Here is a 15,339-nt window from a genome sequence, read left to right as displayed (position 1 = left end):
AAGCCAAGAAGGGCCTGCTGCGGGCCTCGCAGGCCCCTCAAACCAACCCAGGAGTTCATGCGGCAGGAGCCATGCCTGCTTCAGAACATGGCACCCCAGAAGGAAAGGAGGGGGGAAGAAGAGGGCCTGGGACACAGGAGAGGGTCCACTCACCTGCACAGGAGGAGATGTCTCTTCTGCTCACTTCTGGGCCCCATGGTAGCCATCTCTGTCCTGGGTGCCTACCCTCCCCTAGGACAAGCCTCCGGCCTTTATCTGCCCCACTTGACCTGGCCCCCGCCCATTGACTTCCTGTCCCCGCCCTATGACAGACAGGCTTTTCCATGACATGGCCTTTGTGGGGGGGTGGGGGCAGGAAAGGTTTGAGGCTAGGCCTAAAGAGATGGACGAAGAGGGGACTGTCTTAGGGTCCCAGGTCCACCCTCGGCTTCACAGAGGTCACAGCCCCACATATGCTCAGAAGTACACGGGCACACATGTGCAGGTCTGCATCTGTCCCCACTGCAGCCAGACAGACCAGCCCCGACACGATACGCCTAGGAGGCCAAAGAAGAGTTTGCCCTCACCTTGGAGTACATGAGGGCTGAGGCCCTGGTCATCTCCCATCTGGGGCTCCTGCCACTGTGGCCCAGGCAGCAAGTCACTGCCACCAGCAGCTGCCCACGTGGCCCCTGGTTCACCCGAGGGTGCAAACAGGTGCAGGGTTCTGGCCCTGCCTCTCAAAGGCCCTGGAGCCATCCCCTTACCTACATCCAAGCCCCCTCCCCCTCCCCATGTCCAGGTCTGGTGGCCATCAAGCAAGAGCTTCCAGGACATCAGGTGCCAAGCCCTGGACCACAGGGAAGCCCAGTCAAGGACCAGGGGTGCATCCCTCCGTCCCCCCAACCCAGAGTCCCTACAGCCTGGACACTACTCTTGCTCCAGGTTCATCAGCCGCAGCTCCACTTGCCTACAATTTTATTCACTTTGTATGACAAGGAAAATAGGTTATACCCCAGATGACTTTTATTACTAAAATAAGTTAACATCTGTGCATCTTGCAAGCATAGACCAAAGGGCAAGATGAGGACAGGGTGGGGACGGGCGTGGGGAGGGTGCAGCCTGGGCCACTAGCTCGTGGAGGCCACTTCCTCCTCATCGCTGCCGTCAGGGACCGTGTCTGTCCCAAAGTAACGGTCACCAAAGTTCCCTGGAGAAAGAAGCAGGCTATGGGCAGATTCTCCCAGCCCCATACTCCTCCTCCTCCCCCTGGACCTCCCATGGACGCTCCCACCCACGGGTGCTCCTCCTACTCTTGGGCTCCCCCCACAGCTGTGGGTGGCCTCACCTATGCCGGGAATGATGCGGAAAAGGTCGTTGACACGCTTGTCCACAGCCGTAGTGATGATCTTCACGCGAGGGAACGCATAAGCCACCGAGTGCACGCCCATCTCAGCCATGAGCAAAGAGAGCAGGAAGATCTTGTCCTCGGGCACCTCGTGGTCCTGGGGGACAGGGCAGGTGAGCCCTGCCCCGGACTGCCAGGCCACCCCCAGGCCCACTCACCAGGAGCACACGCACTGCCATCATGGCTGCAGCGCCTGTGGACACGGTACAGTCCATCAGGATCACATGGTCATCGCTGATGTCCTTGGGCAGCCGCAGGTAGTGGAGCTGGGGGCGAGGGGGTGACCACGGGGTCAGTGCCCTGTTCTCCTTGCCCCCCAGTCCCTCCTCCCATCTCAAGCTCCCATGACACTGCCCTTTCCCCCTTGTCCCCCCCACCTCGGGCTCCCCAGTGAGCTGGTTGGTCTGGATAAGGATTGTGCCGATGCGCACGTCTTTGCACACGGCCCGCAGTGCTGGCTCCATGGTCTCCCCCGCACGCAGAATAGACACACCAGTGATCTGGTGGGGGAAGCGGTGATGGGGGATGTCAGCGATCTGGGGGGCTGGTGACGGGGGGAGGTCAGCAGTCAGGGGTGGTGGTGATGGGGGAGAGGTCAGCGATCTTGGGGGGCTGGTGGTGGGGGAAGAGGCCAGAGATCTGGAGGGGCTGGTGGTATGGGGACTGGTGATGTGAAGGCTGGTGATAGGGAAGGCCAGCGATCTTGGGGAGCTAGTGAAGGGTGAAACCAGCGATCTGGGGTCTGGTGGTGAGGGGAGGTCAGCGGCCTGGGGGGGCTGTGATGGGGGAGGCTGGTGATGAGGTAGAGGCTGGAGATGGGGAGGGTGGTGATAGGGGAGGTCAGCGATCATGGGGGAGAACCAGTGATGAGGAAGAGGTCAGCGATCTGGGGTGGGCTGGTGATGGGGGAAAGTCAGCAATCTGGGGGAAGACCAGTGATGGGGAGGCCAGCGATCTGGGGAGAACCCATGTTGGGGGGCACTGGTGATGGGGGAGGCTGGTGATGAGGTAGAGGCTGGCGATCTGGGGGGGGCGATGATGGAGGGCCAGTGATGAGGGGAGGCTGGTGATCTGGGGGTAACTGGTAATGGGGGGCCAGTGATCTGGGGGTGGGGAAGCTGAGCCAGCGATTATCCCCCACTGCCCAGTTTGTACCTGCTTCCCTGCGTAGCACTTGCCCGAGTAGTCCTGGCCCTGTGGGGTCTGCACCACACACTCCTGCATGCAGAGCAAAGGAGGTGGGCATGTGTGAGCCATGGGAGCCCCCCTTCACAGAAAGCCCACCCCACACACACCTGGAAGGGCAGGAAGGAAAGGGCATGCTCGATGAGAAGCCGCATCAGCCGCTTGGAGTAGAAGATGAACTCATCACGGCTGGTCTCCTTGTCCCTGTGGGTGGGTGGTCTCAGTAGGGCTCCTGGCCAGGACCCGCCTACCTGCCCCCCAGTGGGCCCTCACCTGATGATGGTGTGCATGCCCCGCACCTGCGGTGTGCTCTTGAGAACGCTCAGCGTCTGCGGCAGGGGGTGGCACTGGTGCGCAGAGGCCAGCGCAGCCCTGGGGACACAAATGACCACTTGTGGACACTCCGAGGCATCTCCTCCCAGAGCCCTCAAGAGTCACAACCCTTCCCTCCTCCCTCACGGCATGTGCTTGTGTCCAACGTGGGGCTTGTGGGCCACAGGCCTGGTCAGAGGTGGGTGTGCAAGGTGGGGCCGGTGCCCCCTGTGGCTGATCTGGGGGATCCCTGCCCCCATGTGTCCCCTGGACCACACCCTGAGAACAAGGATCAAAGCACACTTAGCCCAGAGCAGAGCTGCTGACCATCAGGTAGGAAGCAGAGGGGCTGGGGTGCGTGCAGGCCCCGCCCAGCACAAGCCATCCCTTGGTTCAGAGAAAGCAGCGGGGTGAGGCAGCAAAGGACAGGGACTCAGGTGCAGAGGACAGGCTCACAGGCCCCGAGAATGGGCAGACCCCCCCAACCCCAGATGATCAGGGCTGTGCCCACAGACACCTCTGGCCCCCCTCCTGGAGCTTCCTGGGGCCCAGCCCGGGGCCTGGAGGGGGAGGTCTACTGACCAGGGCAGTTGGCCTCCCCCAAGGTGGTGTGCCCCCCCCCCCCCAGGTCCCATGGGGGCAAAGCTGGCACCAGGGCTGCCTGCAGGACCCATGAGGCCAGGTGGTGGCTGCTGGGAGGCACTGGCCAGGATGGGAGGATCAGAGCGGGTGCAGGGCAGGCAGGCAGCGGGTATGTGGGATGCGGGATGCGGGGCTGCCACACTCGCCACAGGCAGGTAGCACTGCAGGCCAGACCACACTGTCCTCACATATCCCAGCGCAGCTTCCTCTGCTTCCCACGAGGTGAGGTGACAGTCGGGGAAGGAGCAGGCAGGAGGCACAGGGTGTAGAGAAAGGAAGAGAACAGAGAAGATGGCCTCTTAGTGGTGGGCCTGCAGGCTGTGCAGTGGGAGACCCTCAGAGCCTCTGCTTTCTGTGGGCAGAGGTGGCGTGGCCAGCCTGGGCGGGAGCTGGGACTGTGGCCCCTGCCCTCCCTGACCCACTTCCTGGGTCTGACCAGAGGACGGAAAATGTAGGTGGCTGCCCTCAAGCGTTTTATCAAGTTCGAAACCCTGGAAACTTTTTCCTCTGAACAAAGAACAAAGGCTTCGATGGAGCTGAGATGACAGTCTGTGGTGACCTGGTCAAGGTGGAAGCCACGCAGAAGCACATGCGATGACAGGAAGCAGGAGGGGGGCAATGCAGGTATCACAGAGTGCAGCAGGCGCCGGGTGAGGTGGACTGGGGCCTTGCCAGGACAAGTATCCGGCTCCATGGAGAGCCGCGCAGGGGCCTGGCCGCCCCAGCTGACCACAGTTTGGGCTTGAGAGCTTGTGGGGCAGGGCCAGGACATGGGGACGCCCCCCCTTCCTGCCCACAGCTGCCACTGCTCCTGGCTCCCCCCTTGCTGCTCTCCTGTCCTGCAGGGGGGTCCACAGGGCCTCCCAGGGGGTCCAGCTCAGCCCCAGGACTAGACCTGGTGCTTGCCTCTCTGTGCCCACTTCCTGGCTGCCGCCTGCCCTGGCGGGACAGCCTTCGCCCCAGCTCCACCTGGCTGTTGAAAGGACTTCCCTCTGCGGGACAGGTGTGGGGAAGGGCTTACCTGACACTGAGTTCACGCTGTGGCAGCAACATGGGAGACACAAGGGAACGGGGCGGCGCATCAGCAACAGCAGCATCAGCTCAGCTCACGGTCAACAGCCGCACAGCCCCCACCCACCACCCCACCCTTCCAGCCAGGCCCCACCCCGGGGAACAGACACCCACAGCCTGGGAGATGGCCCAGACCTGGGACCCTGGGCTGAGCAGAAGGGCTGGGGCTGGAGACCCGCGATTCTGGGTAGGGGGCTGGAAGCAAGGAGTGAGGGGCCACTGGGGAGCAGTCAGAGCCAGGGCAGCACACCATGTGAAGTGTGCCCAGAGCCGAAAGTGGGGCGATAACCCTGGCTAGGCCCAGGTTCCGAGGCTCCACCACAGAACAGTCTGGAAGAGTGGGCGACCCCATCCACCCCAACGGGTTGGGAGGGGTTGGGTGTGTACCCCATACGGGGCCGAACCGAGAAGAGTGGATGCTAGTTGCCCACACCAGCACTGGCCAGGCCCCCACGTTCTCAGAGGGCCAGTGCCCCTTGACCCAGCACGGAAGATGACAGGCCACTGGGATGCTCCAAGGCTCAGGTCATTCCCCAGGGCTGTGAAGGCCACATGGGGGCTCGGGCCGAGGGCTGAGGGCAGTGCCAGCCAAGTAGCTGTGCAGAGAAGCAGGGCGGAGGACAGGCGGCACTCACCTCCTCCAGCTGGCTGTGTACATGCTGCACAATCAGGTCGATGGCCACCGTGTTTCCGCTTCCTGGGGGGGACGGGGCAGGCGTTGGGGGACGGGGTGGGTGGTGGTGGAGGATGAGGTGGGTGTTGGGAGGATGGGATGAGTGTTGGAGGGAGTGGACAAGTGGTGGTGGATGGGGTGGGTGGGGGGTGGGGAATTGTGTGGGTGACGGGGGGATGGGATGGCGGGGGAGGCTGCACGGGCCTGCTGTCCCCATGGCAGGTGGCCTGGCTCACCCCTTGGCACCACGATGTCAGCCAGGCGCATGGTGGGCTGGATGTACTGGTCAAAGGCGGGCTTCACAAACTTGTTGTACTGCTTGATAACGCCCTCGATGTCCCGGCCTCGCTCACTGATGTCACGGCGTAGACGCCGCACCAGACGGATGTCAGAGTCAGTGTCTACAAAGATTTTCATGTCCAGGAGCTGCAGAGGGGTGGGCGGGTATCAAGAAGATCGTGAGAATGCTGCTGAGGGCACCCAAGGTCTGGAGACCCCCCCGCCCGAGTGCTCATGCAAGAAGGGGGCAAGGAACACTGTGATGAGGTGTGCGGAGGTGGGGCCGCGGCTCTCCGGGTTCCAACACGCTGCTTCCCACTTTAGAGCCTGACCTGACCCACCCTGCCCTAAGCCACAGCTATCCACACTCAGCCACAGCAGGCCTTCCCGAAGGGAGCCGGAGGGGAACACCTGGAACCTCTCCCTCCAGGCCTGCCCACTTCTCATGGGGGAGAGCCGCCTGCAGAGCATGTCTGGCACCCACCCATGTCCTCAAACTGTGTGTTCTTCTTTGCCCAACGTGTGGTGACTGTGCTTACAGGGAACAAGTGGGGGCAGCTGGGCCTCCTGGAGTGCACAGACAGGGTTGAGCAGGGTCAGCCCAGTGTGCACAGAAGGACAGGAAGGCAAGAGGAGGGGTGTCAAGAAGGAGAAGCCCAGGGTGGTGGGCACAGCCTGAGGCACCCACCAGCCATGGGTGTGGGGGGGCAGGAGGCCTGGAGGAGCAGCTCAAGCAGGTAGGGCAGTGAGCACCTCCAACCAAGGATCCCATCCCTTATCCCCCAGTGCCCCCCATGTCCCTGGGCCTCACCTCCAGCAGCGTCTTGTCTGCAAAGGCCATGATGCCCTCGAAGATGATGACGTTGGCGCCATAGAGCATTTTCTGAAAGGGAGCCCATGCAGTTGCCCCTCTGCCTGCCCATGGCACAGGAGTATGGGTCTGCAGCTCCCTCACCCGCCTGGCCCTGGCTGCCCCAGCTGCTAACCCACCCAGTCCTTCTTGCGGCTGTGGGTGGTGAAGTCGTAGATGGGCACTTTGACACTCTTGCCCTGCTTCAGCTTTTTCAGGGTAGAGATGATGAGGTCGAAGTCAAAAGCATCAGGATGGTCAAAGTTGAAGTTGTTGTGGGCGGCCTGCTCCTGCTGCTGCCTGGTCAGCACCTGCAGGGAATGGATACTGGCGTGCTGGCGTGGTGGGCAGGCAGCCCTGGCCTCCCAGGGTGACTGTGTGGAGCTGGCAGGGTTCTGTCTGCAGGGATGTGTGGGGGCGTGGGGCCAAGACCTCACCTTGTAGAAGGAGTCCATGGACAGCAGGACCACCCATGGGACGTCCAGGGCCTCAATGATCATCCTGGCCACTGTGGTCTTTCCAGAGGCACTGCCACCGCCCAGGCCTGCAGAAGGTGTGGAGGCAGAGTTGGTCTGGGCCACACCAACACTGCTCCTACCAGCATCTGAGCACAGCTCACCTATGACAAAGGCCTCCTTGGACTGTGTGCCGTGCTCGTTGTACCAGGGTGGCCGTCCAGCCGTGTAGATGGTCCGCTTGCTGGTTCGCAGCAGGGGCGGCTCTGACTTGCACTGGCTCGTCGTGCGCTTCCGCGGCGAGTGACCTGTGCCCACAGGTGGGAGGAGCCGGTCCAGGGACTCAGCATTGCTGCTGCGGGGAGAACACAGGGCTCAGAGGCAGGTGCCCAGCCACCTAGGACTCTCCATCCACAAGAAAGCACAGAGGACAGCCCACAAGGACTAGGGGCTATGGGCTGTGCCGGTGGATGCCTGAAGGGCCAAAGAGATACCAAGGACCAGAGCCACCCCCGGAACACTCGATTTTGTCAAACCACCCCCACGCTGCAGAGCCGACATGGAGAGGACAGGAGGCCCCATGGGGCGAGGCACCGTAAGGGACACAGGGTGCCTGAGCCGCCATGCAAAGATGTTGCTAGGTGAGTGAGGAGGGGCCGCGGGAGGAAGGCAGCGAGAGCTTTGACAGCGGGAGCTGCTGAATGACGGGGCACCCCAGGGCCTTCGTGCCCTCACACCAGCACTGTCGAGCACATCACACGTTGCAGGAAGGTCTGAGGCCCATATGCGTGGCCAAGGTAGGGCCACGCTGCAGAAGCACTGCGTGAAGATGCGAGGACGAGTGCCCAGTGTGGTCTGCCCTCCCTGCTCAAACTGTCGGACTGGGAACCAGCTGTGGACATATCACCCCAGAGGCGAACAGGAGGACCTACAAACCCATACGGAAAGCTGTCCTTGAGACACAGGTGACGTTATTGGTTGAACTGCATCCCCCCAAAAGATGTTCAAGTCCTAGCTCCTACACCTGTGAACGTGAGCTTGATTGGAAATAGAATTTTTTTTTTTTTTTGTAATCAGTTAAATTAGCCGTGTCGTACCAAAGTAAAGTGGATTCTAACCCTTCCAAGTAGTGTTTTATACAAGGGGAAAGACGACACAGAGAGAGACACACGGGAAAGACTCCAGCTGAAGGGTATCTACAGGCAGCAAAGGATCGCCAGCAGACGCCAGAAGCTGGGAGGGAGGTGTGGGACAGGTCCTCTTAGAGCCTCAGAAGGGACTGACACCACTGGTGTGCCCTGGATTCGGACTGCCAGTCTCCAGAACTGTGAGAAAAAAAATTGTGCTCTTTAAAACCACCCATTTGGTGGTATTTTGTTATGGCAGCCCCTGGAAATAAGATAGGCGAGAATAGCTAACTGCATTACGATGTGTCCTGTTCCTGTAAAAACCAGCAAGTGGACAGCAATGGGCCGTATGCATCGATGTGTAGCGTACAGAAGAACATGCACGTGTGACAGAACAGTGTGCATGTTGAGAGAACACAGAACACGGGAACGTGTGCATGTGCGCGAGAACACGTCTATGTGTGAATGGGTGTAAGAACACACACATGCGTGAAACTGCATGTGACAGAACGTGTGTATGAGGAGCCTGTGTGCACACACAGGACACACGTGTATACATGCACATTTGTGACAAAACACGTGAGAACGTATGAAAGCATATACATACGTGCCTGCATGTGCATGAGAACGTGACAGAAAACACGTGCATGACAGAATGCATGCATGCGTACGTGACCACGAGAACGTGCCTGAGAATACACGTGTGTGTACGTAGGTGGAAAGCGTACATGACTGCGTGTGCGTGCAAATGTGCATGGTGAGAATGTGTGTGAGCGTGAGTGCAAATACGTAAGAGAACGTGTGCGCGTGTGAGACAGGACATGCGTGTGCACATGTGTATACAGAAAAATGGAAAAGGCAGACAGACGGACCAGGCAGTAACCAGGGCCTCCCTGGGTGCCGGCACTCAGAATGGGGGCTCTGCCCTGCCTGGGCTTTTGGTATCAAAGCTGAGTCCACCATGGCTTTGGGAGCTCTCCACCCCACTGTTGCTGCTTGGAGTCGGTCGCGATCCACTGGGATCATGGTGCCTGCACACGTGTGTTACGGTAGGAAACAGGGAGTCTGCCAAAGCGTGAGCATAGGCAGCAAGCAGACCACCACCTCTGCTGGCAAGGAAACGCCTGCTGTCCTCGGGGATGAGGGTGGACAGGCTGCCTGTCTCTCCTCCTTGGGGGTGTGGGTGGTGAGCCAGTTGGCTGTGCTCAGCATCACTGGAGAGGCCCTGGGACACCAATTAGCCAGTGTGTTCCACCTGGAGCCGGGAGCTGGCATCAGCTGTGGGCACAGAGCTGACCAGACAACAGGGCAGGGCCCAGGGATGGCCAGAGAGGGGCGTGTCCCCCATGCGCTGAGAAGGGGCAGGAGCTGCCTTTGCACGAGTGCAGGGAGAGGATGCAGGGGCACAGGGGGACACAGAGGGGTTGCGAGCTGGTATAGACTAGCTGCTGCTCTCTACTCAGGCCCCCTCCCCATCCTGCCTGAAAGGATCCCCAGAAGGGATCCCCAGGCTGGCTGCTCATGGCCCCATGAAGCAGGTGGGTCGCCACTGTTCTGGGAGACAACTGACTGACCCACAGCTGCTGGGACCCTCTTTGGTCAGATCTTGGAATCGCCCGGTTGCAGCAGCCGAGACAAGTCTGGGCAGTCTCCCTCCCACTCTGTACCCAACCTCACGGTCCACAGGGGAACTGCCCTTTGCACTCAACCCAATAGTCTTCAATTCAGGAAGGAAAGTGGGTTCCCCAGGCCGCAGATCCCCCGAGGCCTGTGCTGCAGAGAGCCCCCCACAAGAAAGCAGTACAGGCAGTTGAGACTGTCACAAGCAGGCCAAAGATGCCTTTGCCAAAACCCGCCCATCTGCACTTGCGCCCAGGAGCAGTGAGCAGCGTCAGCAGCGCCTGAGGCCAAGCCCGCACTCCCCTCCCGCTCGGGGCTCAGTCTGTGCAGAGCCGGCAGGGCTTCGTCTCACAGGGGTCCTCTTAGGACAGAATGGCTTCATGAAGACCCACTACCCCTCCTCAGATGAACAAGGATGCTTCTGGTTACAAAAAACTGATTTCAGTCCAAAGACCGTGACCAACCCCGAGCAGGACCGTGCAGGCGGCGCTCCCAAGGGGCCGTGCCTGTTTGTTTCCTGATATCCACGGATACTAACAAGGCTGGCCAGGACTGCTGCCGGCACAGCAGCAGGGGTCACAGGGCCAAGACTCACCTGCCCTCCGCGCCGAGGGCCCAGCAACCTGAGATCCTGATGCCGGGGTAAGCTGGGGGGCTGCTCATGGACGAGGAACGTGAGGGTGCTGAGCAGGCAGGGGCTTCGGGTCCAAGGGCTCCTGAGGGGGGTATGCTTGAGGCACAGGTGCTAGCAGGTGTGTGCTGGGCACCACAGCACTGTCTGTACCCTGGCGGCCCCCAGAGCACTCGGGAGCTCTGGCCACCTGGACTGCCTTCCATGAGGGACACTGCTCTGGGGCCCAGGGTGCAGTGGGCGGGGGGCTCCGTTCGAGGGGCCGTGGGCACAGGCCTAAGAGGATCACTGGGGAGGGCCCAGTATTAACAGCACGGCTCTCCTACAGACGACAGCCACCTGGCCCGGCCCAGGGCTCACTGAGGACCACCGTGCCCTCTCAATTCCAGACCCCGGCCCGCCTGCAGTTGCAGAACCTGAGTATCCGCCCTTGAGGCCCCAAGGCCCCAGCACCCCTGCCTTCAAGGTGCCTCCTCCAGCACAAACAAATCTGAAACTCGACACGAGGCGGCATCTAAGAATAACTACCCTGCCCTGCCCCCAGGAGGGCCCCAGCGGGCCACCCCTCAGCCACCCAGTGCTCCACTTTCAGCCACTCCCCTCCCTGAAGCCACCTCCCAACCTAAGCCGGTCAGGAGAGGGGCACAGGCCCTTGGGATAGCAGGGCCTCTCGGCAAAGACAGGTCAGCTGAGACTTCTGTCCATGAGAGACTTTAAAAGGATTTGCACGGAGAAACCATTGAGCCCACTCCCCCAGCCAGGCCCCTCATCTGCACCAGCTTCCTATGGCCTCTCCTCAGCCTCCTACCGGGTGTCTGAAGAGCCGTCAGGGACTCAGGGAGAAGAGAAAACTGTGTGGGGCTCACATACCTGAAGGGAGTTCACACACCTGATCGGGGTTTATACACCTGAGGGTAGTTTTTTACACACCCACGGGGGAGGGGGGATTCACACACCTGAGGAGAGTTCACACACCTGATAGGAGTTTACATACCTGACGGGGGTTCATACACCTGAGGGAGTACACACCTGAGGGTGCTTCACATACAGGTGGGTTTCCACACACCTGAGGCAGGTTCACAAATTCAATGGGGTGTTCACACACCTGAGGGGAACTAACATACACCCAAAGGGGGTTCATACACACCTGATGAGAGATTTATACACCTGAAGTGGAGCTTACACACCTGGAGAGTTCACGCGCCCAGGAGGTCTAAACAACTGAGGGGGGTCCCCCCTAGGAGCAGTAGCAGCCTTTCCTGGCCACCCAATTAACTGATGGTGTGTCTGCGTGCCCTATAGGGGCACCTGGCGACAGGATCAGCCCACCTGTGCCACAGTAGCATCTCCCTCCTGGTACCGATCCAAGGCGGCCAAGTCATCTGCCCCCCTTGCCTGGGCAGAGGAGCAGAGCACCCCACTCACAGAGGCAGAAGTGGATCCAGCAGAGGCGCAGAGCAGAGTTCCTAGCAACTGGCTTACTGGCCAGGACTGTGTAAGGAGCAGAGAGTATCCGGCCAGTGAGACCAGTGAGACCAGTGGGTACTGGGGGCCTAGGTAACCAGGGCTGGGGCTGGGGCTGGGGGAGAGGCAGCAACACGGCCTGCCTGAGAGAGAGACAGGCACTAGGCATGCAGCTGCTAATGCAGCCCTGCCCACGGTCCCTGCAGGGTGGCTTAACACCTCCCCGCAGACACCCCTGTCACTTGCCTCTTGCTCTGACCGACAGTGCTGGGACGGGCAGCTGTTTGGACAATCCCGCAGTCACCTGCCCGCCTGGTCACGTGAAAGCCTCCTATCTCAGGTGTGAAGGGCCATCAAGGCAGGTGTAGCTTGCATGTGCCCGGGCACTTTCTCCACATGCCTGACTCAGCCTCCCTCCACCTCCACGCCGCTTTACACCTGCCTTGGTTTCCCCACCAGTACGCTAGGATGTGAGGTCCAGATGTACACTGCACTAACATGCCCCGTGTGCAGTGAGGCCTCCATTAGTGATGGACTTAAAGAAATGGCGTGGTCATGCGTGGAGATCCAGGCCCAGCAGCTCATCACTGCACTGTCTGCGGCACCCAAAACTAGAGAGAATCACCTAATACTAGAAGCAGGGACTGCCTGAGTATTTTATGGCGCATACAAAACCACAGTCATACGTACAGCTAATTATCCAAAACAACGTTCACAACACGTGACGAAAGGCTTCAAGTCCTGTGTGTCTGGTGACTCGCTCCGCATGCTGTACCAGGCCTCTGCTCATGCTGGCACCCCACTATTTGCTGAATGAGTGAGTACAATGAGAACAAGGAGGGGGAAGCTGCCCCCACAGGGTCTGACACTGGCTCAGGGGCCAAGTGCAGAGTATCAGGGCAGCTGCTCCCAGGGAGAACAGGGGCCCTCAAGGTGCTAAAGGGCGCAGATAGTGCAGGGACTTGGGGGTCCCCAGCAGTGCCCCAGTAAGCACCCTCCACTGTGCCCTGGGGTGGGCTCCACATCTGCCACCTGGCCCCACCCACTCAAAAGACACATGAGTTGTCCCTTCTGCTCAGGTCTACAGAGTGCCAGCAAGCTCAGCAGCCCAGAGGCCCTGGCAAGACCGTGGGCAGGGTGGCTAGGTCCCGTCCTCACAATGATGCACTGAGGGGGCAGGCCCACAACAAGCAATGGGCAAGGTGAACAGACTGCACCAATGCCAGCAGCCAGGAGGACTCAAGAGAAAAGACTGGAGTGGGTGCAGTGTGCAGTGACCAGGGAGGCTGCTCTGTGACACTGGTGGTGCTCTGGGCAGAAGCCAGCAGTGCAGGGACTGGATCTAGTGAACAGAGAAAGCCTCAAGGGTGAGAAGAGCAGGAAAGAAGTGCAAGAAACTCCTCTCAGAAACCCTGAGAGGCACTAGGCAGGTCGCACGGAACTTTGGAGAATGAGAGAGTTGTGGTCTAAATTTACATTTAAAACTGGCTTGCTTCCAGGTCCTTCTCTGAAGAAGAGTGAAAACAGTGTCTGCCTCCACAGGTTGCAGGGCCCAAGGGCACCTTGTGTGAGGCCCTTCTGAGCAGGGCAGGTCCCAATGGGGCTGCAGACACCTGTGTTGTCAGGGGGTGCTCTTCTCCAGAGCCTTCAGAGTTCACCTGGTCTCCCCCTTCCTGATCTTGGGTTAAATAAAGAACTTTGGAACTAGTGGGGTCACAGGCTCTGTTCCTGTCAGAACTAAGCCACGCTCCACTGCCAAAGGGGAGAAGAGGCAGCTCTGTCCAGCACCAGGCTCCGGGCCCCCGCCCTGGGGGTGTGCACCTAGTGGGAGATGCATTCCTTTGGGGCCAAGAAAAGGCTCCCAACAAGCAGTGGTTACTGAGAACTGTCCCCGTGGGCACCTCACCCAAGTGCTCTGCCCCAGTCAGTGTCCAGCTTCTGTGGCAGCAACCCCCACCCCGGGCCCCATAGGGGCCAGGTGCATGGTGTTGAAGCCTCAGGCAGAGGTACTTGAGCAAGGCCGGTTTTCCTTCCTGCAACCCGCCAGGGGACAGTTTACAGATCTGGAAGCAAGTACACTGGCCCAGGTACCTCCACCAGCCCCAGTATAGCCAGCCTATGCCCCCTGGTGGCCAAGGTCCAAAGGCTCCAGACCGAGGCTGCTTCCTCTTGGCCAGTTTCTAGTCCCACAGACAGCACTGCTTACTACTGGGGTGACTACCGGGGCGACGACTACCACAGTGACGACTACTGGGGTGTCTACTAGGTCAAATGAGCGCCTCCCTCATCACACCCCTCTTCACATTCTCAGGAGGCCCTACAGAGCCTTGAGGGTTCCCCACACCAGGTGGGGCAGTTAGGCAATGGGAAGAAACATGGGGCAGGCCTGACCCGTGGATTCACACTCTGCCAGGTACCCCATTCCACGCAGGACATAACCAAAGGTCAATGGGGGGTGGCAGACTGGGCCTCTGTAGACACTTGAGGGCCTGGGCAAGGCCCATCCCCTCTGCCCCCAACACAGGCCCCAGCCACAGCCCCCTTTCTGCTCTTCATCTGGGTGACCAATGCTGGTCTCACCCACACACTCAGTCTCTCCCTCCGGTTGGGCCCCTGGGAGCACTGTGGAGGGGCTGGGGAGGCACACTTCCAGTTAACCAAGAAAAACAACGAAACCCGTTGCTGTCCCGTCAATTCTGACTCATAGACTTACTATAGAACTGAGAACTGTCCCCTAGGGTTTCCAAGGAGCACCTGGTGGATTCAGACTGCCGATCTTCTGGTTAGCAGCCATAACACTTAACCACTACGCCTCTAAGGTTTCCCCACTTCCAGTTAGGAGAAACCAAGTCCAACACAGCTTTGTCTTGCTTGTTTTTGTTTCCACTACCTAACACGAACGCGCGCGCGCGTGCGTACGTGGGTGCGTGTGTCTGTGTGTAACATCACCGTGTGAACACGAAGGAAGAAGGCTTTCTTCACTTTTCCTGACCCAGGAGGATGCAGTGCCAGAGCCCCCCAGAAAGGGAAGCTGGGGGAAGAAGGTGGGGGCTGGGCCAGGGTGGGGGGCCCGGTCAAGGCTGGGTGGGGGGCTGGGCCAGGGTGGGGGCCTGGGCCAGGGTGGGGGGCCTGGGTCAAGGCTGGGTGGGGGGCTCGGCGAGGGTGGGGGGCCTGGGTCAAGGATGGGTGGGGGGCTGGGCCAGGGACGGGCCACAAGCGGGGGGACCTACATCACGCGAGGCGGGGGCTCCAGCTGACGTGGGTCTCCCCCGCCCCTTCTGCCCGCTCCCTCTGTGGGACGGGAGGGGGAGTGCGCGGCCCCCAGCCTCCCTGGGGCGCGCCCTCGCCTACCGGTCCTCGCATGCAGGGTCGCTCTTCTCCCCTGGCCGGTCGGGCGGGTCTCGGTCCGCAGTGGGCGGCGGTGGCAAGGGGGTGGCGGAAACGGAGGACGCGGGTGCAGCCATGAAGCTGGGGGTGTCGCGGCGACCGCAGGCCGGACCGGCTCGTGGGCCTCTAGCACAGGCCGCCGGGAGCTGTAGTTCCAGGCCCCGCGCCGCACGCCAGGCAGCGCCTCCGGCAGCCTAGGAGTCCCACAAGGCCGCGCGGCGGGGCATGCCGGGACTGGTAGTTCGGCGTCCGCCAC

General features: G+C 60.6%; 1 protein-coding gene across 8 annotated transcripts; it reads right to left on the bottom strand.

Moving 5' to 3' along the window:
• Positions 1 to 989: 989 nt before the first annotated feature.
• On the bottom strand, positions 990 to 15,275 carry UCKL1 (uridine-cytidine kinase 1 like 1). Of its 8 annotated transcripts, none has more exons than XM_049869006.1 (16): positions 15,048 to 15,275; positions 7,019 to 7,206; positions 6,837 to 6,943; positions 6,540 to 6,710; positions 6,361 to 6,432; positions 5,507 to 5,696; positions 5,233 to 5,294; positions 3,715 to 3,734; positions 3,032 to 3,163; positions 2,846 to 2,944; positions 2,683 to 2,776; positions 2,543 to 2,605; positions 1,765 to 1,887; positions 1,546 to 1,653; positions 1,328 to 1,484; positions 990 to 1,189 (listed from the first exon to the last, which is right to left on the bottom strand). In XM_049869006.1, the coding sequence occupies exons 1-16, from the start codon at positions 15,158 to 15,160 to the stop codon at positions 1,110 to 1,112; spliced, it is 1,779 nt and encodes a 592-aa protein (XP_049724963.1). In that variant the 5' UTR covers positions 15,161 to 15,275; the 3' UTR covers positions 990 to 1,109. The 8 variants fall into 8 exon arrangements, with proteins under 8 accessions (XP_049724963.1, XP_049724962.1, XP_049724966.1 ...); XM_049869005.1 differs by having other exon boundaries at positions 7,019 to 7,209; positions 15,048 to 15,274; XM_049869009.1 differs by lacking the exon at positions 3,032 to 3,163 and having other exon boundaries at positions 15,048 to 15,273.
• Between the last annotated feature and the right edge of the window lie 64 nt (positions 15,276 to 15,339).

Source organism: Elephas maximus, chromosome 25 (assembly GCF_024166365.1).
Source record: "Elephas maximus indicus isolate mEleMax1 chromosome 25, mEleMax1 primary haplotype, whole genome shotgun sequence".
Taxonomy (NCBI): domain Eukaryota; kingdom Metazoa; phylum Chordata; class Mammalia; order Proboscidea; family Elephantidae; genus Elephas; species Elephas maximus.
This window is presented reverse-complemented; position numbering and strand designations above follow the sequence as displayed.

Coding starts and splice junctions, on each gene's coding strand:
- UCKL1 (XM_049869005.1), bottom strand. CDS start 15,160: ATGGCTGCACCCGCGTCCTCCGTTTCCGCCACCCCCTTGCCACCGCCG. Junction 5,295..5,506: donor TGACATCGTGGTGCCAAGGG/GTGAGCCAGGCC, acceptor CGTCCCCCCCAG/GAAGCGGAAACACGGTGGCC. Junction 1,888..2,542: donor AGTGCTACGCAGGGAAGCAG/GTACAAACTGGG, acceptor TTCCCCCACCAG/ATCACTGGTGTGTCTATTCT.